Here is a 6,649-nt window from a genome sequence, read left to right as displayed (position 1 = left end):
CGCACCCTCTACCTTGATCAATCAAAATCTCCAAGAATACTAAGTTTCTTGGTTTGCCCGGAATAGTATAAAAAGGACGACAATAAGCTTTCTAACATGCACGGTAGGATCCCACATAGACATCGTCACGTTGTTTCTGGTGGGATACTATGCAGTTATTATCCCACTATTTCTGGAGAGATTTTGTGCAATCATCATCGAAGCTGTTTCCAATGGGACACGACGTAGCTTCCATCATATCAGTAAGGAGACAATCAAAGCTTGCTCAACAATGGCTCTGATTCATTACATCACATTACATTATAACTACAATGTATAGTTTACATATTATATAAGATTTTCGAGCATCATGATGTCAAACCAGGTTAATTTCAAGTATGGTTAAAAATTAATCTTGACCCTATAAATTTGGTTCAAGTTCGATTCAGTTAAATCTGAATCAAGTTTGATCAAATCTTTAGCCAAGCTTTTGCAAGTTAACGTGCCATGTGTAGGAAGAATATGTTTAGAGAGTTCATTGGAGACTCTAGTTTCACTTTTAACATACATCAAGAAAAAGGTGCAAAAGCAAAAAATCGAGACTCCTATTGATATAGAACTGGCGTTACGCCAGCCTATGAGGAGCCATGCGCCTTTCACGCGTTCTCACCAAGCTCCGCGTTAACCCCCGGCCGTCCTTCCGTGGCTTCTCCAACGACCCTTCACCGCCTCTCGCCAATGAGATCTTCCGCTCGGCCCGCCGATCCGGCGGCTACACCCAGGGCGACGCCACCTATCTCTCCCTCGCCCGCGCCTTCTCCGATGCCGATATCCCGGACCTCCCCGCCCTCCGCCGCCTCCTCTCCCGCATGCGCCGCGACCCCCGCCCCTTCCCCGAGCGCGTCTTCATTCCCATCTTCCGAGCCCTCGGCCGCGCGGGCCTCCCCCTCGCCGCCCTCCGCCTCTTCGATCGCCTCCTCCCTGCCTTCCGCTGCGCCCCCTCCGCCCGCTCCCTCAACTCCGCCCTCGCCGCCCTCCTGTCCTCCCCACGGCCTCCCGCCTCCCTCGCCCTCCCCTTCATCTCCTCCGCCCTTCGCCGCCACCCTTCCCTCTCCCCCAACCTCCTCACCTTCAACCTCCTCCTCAAGGCACTCTGCCGTTCCGGCTCCCTCGACTGCGCCCTCAGCCTCCTCCGAGATCGCCGCCTCGACGCCGGCGATGGCCTCCGCTTCCCCCTCCTCCTTCGCCCCGACGTCTACTCCTACTCCACCCTCATCGATGCCTTCGCCCGCGCCGGCCGTCTCGACGACGCCCTCGCCCTGCTTGACGAAATGCAGCTCGACGGCGTGGCCCCCTCCACCGTCACCTTCAACTCCCTTCTCCGCGCCCTCTGCCGTACCGGCGACCTCCCCCGCGCCGCCAAGTTCGCCCGCTACATGCTCCTCAAGGACTGCCCCCCGACCCTCGCCACCTACAACACCCTCGTCCACGGCCTCTGCCTCCGTGGCCGCCTCGACGACGCCGCCGCCCTCCTCGCCCGCATGCCTCGCGACGGCTGCAAACCCAATGAGGTCACCTACGGCACCCTGGTCGACGGCCTCGTCCGCCTCGGCCGCCCCTCCGACGCCAAGCACCTCGTCGAACACATGGCGGCGAATGGCCTCCGCCCCAACGAGTTCATCTACTCCGCCCTCATCACCGGCTTCTTCCGCTCCGGCGACCCGGACGAGGCGACGAGAATATGGGACGAGATCACCGCCACCACCTCCTCCTCCTCCTCCTATATAAAGCCCAACACGGTTCTGTACACTGCCCTCATCGACGGGCTCTGCCGCCACGGGCGGATGGAGGCCGTGGAGGAGGCACTCGGTACGATGACCGCGGAGGGCTGCACCCCGAATGTGCTGACCTTCAGCTCCATCATAAGGGGCTACTTCCAGGCGGGCAACAGCCAACGGGCGCTCGCCACGTGGAATCGTATGGTTGCACTCGGGTGCGAGCCCAACGAGGTCAGCTACAGTATATTGATCCATGGCTTATGCGAAGAGGGGAAGCTCAAGGATGGTATGATGGCCTGGAAGAACATGTTAAACAACGGCCGCACCCCAGACTTGATCGCGTACACCTCCATGATCAGAGGGCTGTGCGAGGCCGGGATGGTGGATGGAGGGATGAGGCTGTTGAACGATATGCTGGCTCGCGGAGACGTGGAACCGGATGCCGTCACCTATAACGTATTGTTTCATGGTTTGTTGGAGGGCGGTAACCTCACCCGGGCGATGGATTTGCTGGGTCGGATGTTGGATAGGGGGTGCGATCCGGATCCGGTCACCTGCAACATATTTTTGAAATGGTTGGTGGTGGAGGGAAAGGGGAGGGAGTTTTTGGATGGCTTGGTGGTGAGGCTGATCAAGAGGGGGAGGGTGGAGGGTGCTTCTGAGATTGTGGAGGTGATGCTGAGGAAGTGTCTGGCTCCGGAAGCATCCACTTGGGAGAAGGTGCTGAGAGGAGTTTGTAAGAGGAAGAAGGTTTGGAGGATGATTGATAAGTGCTGGGTGGAGATGTGGGGATAAAAGTTTTGAATAGTTGAGCTTGTGTTGTACATTTATTTATTTTTTGTAACTTGTATGCCTGAATTCTTTTTGTGGCATTGGCACAAGGGGCGATGAAGTTTGATTGTTACGAATAACATTAGTCACAAAATCTTTCTTATGAGAAACATTGAGTTCAAGATTTCCTTTAACCTAAATGCTGTCTTGTTTAGTACTTATACATGGCGGCTCAGTTGCCTGTGCAATTCCCAAGCGACTCTAGATTCGGCCAGTTGCCAGGACAGAGCAGATTGCGAGCGCATCAGCCAGTTAACTACAGCATTGTCCTGATCGGTGCCAATATTATTCACTTTAACGCCAAGGTCGGCAGAATTGTCCCAAACCGGACGATTTCGACCGATCTGAGCCGTACCGGTGGCTCATCGGTATGGTTCCGACTGGTGGCTCATTGGTACGTTTTCGGAAATGGAAATGAGATCCGTTGTCAGAGCCGAACAAAAGAAAGGAAAGAGAGAGCGAGCAGGTGAGAGAGGGGGAGAGGTCGAGAGAGCCGATAGAGGCTGCGACAGGTGAGGTTGTGGCCAATTCCTCTATTTCGAATGAAACAGAAGTCCGGCCGCGGTTTAAATAATTTCAGATTTTTTTAATGAAGTCATCAAATCGCTTGCCGACTTCACTTAAAACTTGCAAAATTTTTTAAGCCGCGACTAAATTCCTATTTCGTTTGAAACAGGAGAACCGGCCGCAACCTAGCCTGTCGCGGCCTCCGCCCGCCCCCCCTCCCACGGCGTCCTCTACCCTCCGCCGGCGTCCGCTTCCCTCCCTCTCTCCTCCTTCTCTCTTTTTCTCTTTTCCTCTCTCCCATGGTACCGTGCCCTCGCTCATCGGTCCAGGCCCGGCACGTCCCATATCGGCTCGTGCTACCATAGCATTGGTACGGTGTCTGGTACCGGTTCCTCCGACTTTGCTTTAACCATTCCCATATGCAATGCTGACGATGAGAAGGGGGGAAGGGTGGATCCAGAAGGGCCTTGCCACTGTGGTAATGCCGCTGCAGTTCAGGAGAATTGAAGGAGGTGGGATCATATGAGGTATGTTCAGTTTCATGGGCAGAATACAAACTGCAGCAGCATTGAAGAGACCTTTCTGACATAGCTCTGTTATGAATTTGGGACAATCCAAATTGCAGACAGGTGTAGCTAGAGCAGTAATATAAAGGGCATAGACTACCAGGCTTGCCTGCCTAAGGAAGGAATAGACAACAGTCCTTGATGCAGATGTTCAATGGTGTTTATTTGGGTCTTGTTGGGGGAAAAACCCCAAGTCATACCGCCACGGAGGCGCTCGGCCAAAGAGCGCCGACCGGAAAGGCGCTCGGCCAAAGAGCGCCGACCAGAAAGATGCTCGGCCAAAAAGCGCCGACCAGGAAGGCGCCCGACCAGAGAGCACCGACCAGAGAGAGCGCCAAGAAGAGGCGCTCGACCAAAGGGCACCAACCAGAAGGGTGCTCGGCTAGAGAGCGCCGATCCGAAAAGGACCAACCAAAGCACCAGGTAGGGACGCTCGGCTAAGAAAAGGCCGACCAAAGGACGCCGACCAGGAAGACGCTCGCCCAAAGGGCGCCGACCAGAAATACTGACTAAAGCGACCCCGCCACAGGGCGCCCCGTCGGGCGACCGGCTCGGCTCGGCACCCCTGCCGAGCCGATGCCTTAACCAAATGTTCAACTTCCGCCTAACCCTCTAAGCCTGAGGGACCTGACAACTCCACTACAACCTGCCGCTATCTCCAAGCCATCAAGGCATAAGATCTCCGCAGGTATTCGGCACAACCTGCCATTAATGCACGAGACCCCCTCAAGTCTCCGATGCACTCAGTCATTTAATGAACACGGCTCAAGGCGATCTCCGGATCACTGAACCATCAAAGCGTATGGCTCTCCCTGACCGCCGGTTCACTCGGTAATAAATGCACTTACCATCCACGGACCCCAGGCCCACCACGGCCGGCGGTTCAACCACTCCAACAGGTCCGATCGACCGTGACAACTCCCTGGTTCCGGTCTAATTCGGCCTTATTCTCCACTACGCCATTAATGGGCCAAATCGTGCCCAATTATCACAAAAGAGGACAAAATTCCCCTGTCACCTCCCAGGTAACACAATATCCCTCTATAAAAGGGAACCTGGGGGAAAGGAGGGGGGGACCCGAAACAAACACAAGTAAACAGCACAGACACAATTGAGCTTAATATTCTCTTCATCTTCTCCACATATCTCTTCCTTGCTCTCTCCACATACTAGCCCCCTCTGACTTAAGCATCGGAGGGCCGGCGTCGGAAAGCCCGGCCACCGGCTTTTTTGCAGGACTCACACCCTCCAGGAGGACGCCACCAGCCGGCGCACCGCCGACCACCGTCCCTGCGGCGGAGCTCCTCCTCCCCTGGTTTCGCGGCGGCCCCCGGGTCCAATTTCCAGCAACAGTTGGCGCTAGAGGAAGGGACCGAGTTGCTGCCATGAAACTAAGAAGTAAAGGGGCTTCCAATGCCTCTCGACGTCCTCCACCTAGTCCGGAACATTCTGTCCGAAACTCACCACCTCCGGCCGAGTCAGCACCTCAAGTTCGGCCGGAGCAGTTTGATGCCCTGGTGCAACAGGTGCAGGCCTTGGCCACCGCTGTCCAAAGCCTGCAACCCAGGGGCATCCCAACGGCACCACCTCCTCCGGCTCCAGTTCAACCGGAGCCTCCTACAAGCGGACTTCCCCTTCGAGGTCAGGACTCTCAAGTCCAGGCCTCCCGCTGGAGGGAGCACCCAGTCAGAGGCCACGGAAGCTGGCCACAACCTTCAGAAGCTGAGTCGGTTCCAGGGCAACCTGCGCCCGAACGAACCGCTGCAGCGATCCTCCAGAATGACGAACTCGACAAGAAGGTCGAGAAGCTGGAGCGCCAAATCCAGGCACTCCACGGAAGAAAATCAGGGCATGATGGCGACTTCGAGTTCACTACGAAGTCGCCCTTCTCCCCGGAGATTGAAGATGAACCGGTTCCACTACGGTTCAAGATGCCTCAGGTGGAGCCTTACAACGGCTCACAGGCCGAGTTGCAGCCCTAGGGAGATTCATCTCCCGCTCGGCCGAGCGCTGCCTTCCATTCTTCGCAGCCCTCAAGAAGCCGAAGAACTTTTTGTGGTCGGACGAGTGCCAGCAATCTTTTGAAGAGCTCAAGCATCTCCTGGCTTCCCCTCCCCTGCTCACGAAGCCTCAACAGGGTGAGCTCCTCTACCTATATCTAGCTGTCTCCCCTGTAGCAGTAAGCTCGGTCCTGGTCCGAGAGGAGGGTAAACTCCAGAAGCCAGTATATTACACCAGCCGGGTCTTAAGGGACGCCGAGACCCGATACTCCAAGCTGGAGAAGACTGTCTATGCCCTGGTCATCTCGGCTCGGAGGCTCCGACCCTACTTCCAAGCTCATACAGTGGCTGTGCTGACCGACCAGCCGATCAAGCAGATCCTGCAGAGATCAGACCGTGCGGGTCGGATCACTAAATGGGCCATTGAGCTCGAAAAATTCGACCTCGAGTACCGACCCAGACCGGCGATCAAAGCACAAGCGCTCGCAGACTTTATAGTCGAGTGCACCATACCGGATGAGGTCGAGCCCGAACCTGAGCCACCCACGGAGCAGACCCCGAGTTTGACATGGACTCTGCATGTCGATGGCTCTTCAAACTCGGGGGGTAGCGGAGCAGGGCTCATCCTCACCAGCCCGGAGGGGGTGGTCGCCGAGCAAGCCTTGCGCCTCGAGTTTCCTGCTTCCAATAACATGGCGGAGTACGAAGCGCTCGTCGCCGGGCTCAAGCTAGCCAAAGAGCTAGGAGTGAAGGACTTAAAGGCCTTCAGTGATTCTCAGCTCGTCGTCAACCAAATCATGGGCGACTTTGAAGCCAGAGACCCGACCATGCAGAAGTATCTTCAGAAGGTACGGGATCTCGCCTCGACCCTGGACTCTTTTCACATTCAACATGTTACCAGGTCGGAGAACCTCAGGGCCGACCAGCTATCAAAGCTGGCGTCCTCTCGCATGAGCGAGCTTCCCAAAGCGGCAGTACTGGAGTATCT

The 6,649-nt window shown here is 56.0% G+C and overlaps 1 protein-coding gene across 1 annotated transcript; it reads left to right on the top strand.

The window, feature by feature from the left end:
* Positions 1–510: 510 nt before the first annotated feature.
* On the top strand, positions 511–5,827 carry EMB1025 (Pentatricopeptide repeat (PPR) superfamily protein). The gene has a single exon (XM_088717907.2). The coding sequence runs from the start codon at positions 627–629 to the stop codon at positions 2,550–2,552; it is 1,926 nt and encodes a 641-aa protein (XP_088574033.1). The 5' UTR covers positions 511–626; the 3' UTR covers positions 2,553–5,827.
* Positions 5,828–6,649: the final 822 nt, after the last annotated feature.

This window comes from Phoenix dactylifera, chromosome 3 (assembly GCF_051530095.1).
Source record: "Phoenix dactylifera cultivar Ajwa chromosome 3, Ajwa_hap1_PhDact_Kaust_v1.1, whole genome shotgun sequence".
Classification (NCBI taxonomy): Eukaryota; Viridiplantae; Streptophyta; class Magnoliopsida; order Arecales; family Arecaceae; genus Phoenix; species Phoenix dactylifera.
This window is presented reverse-complemented; position numbering and strand designations above follow the sequence as displayed.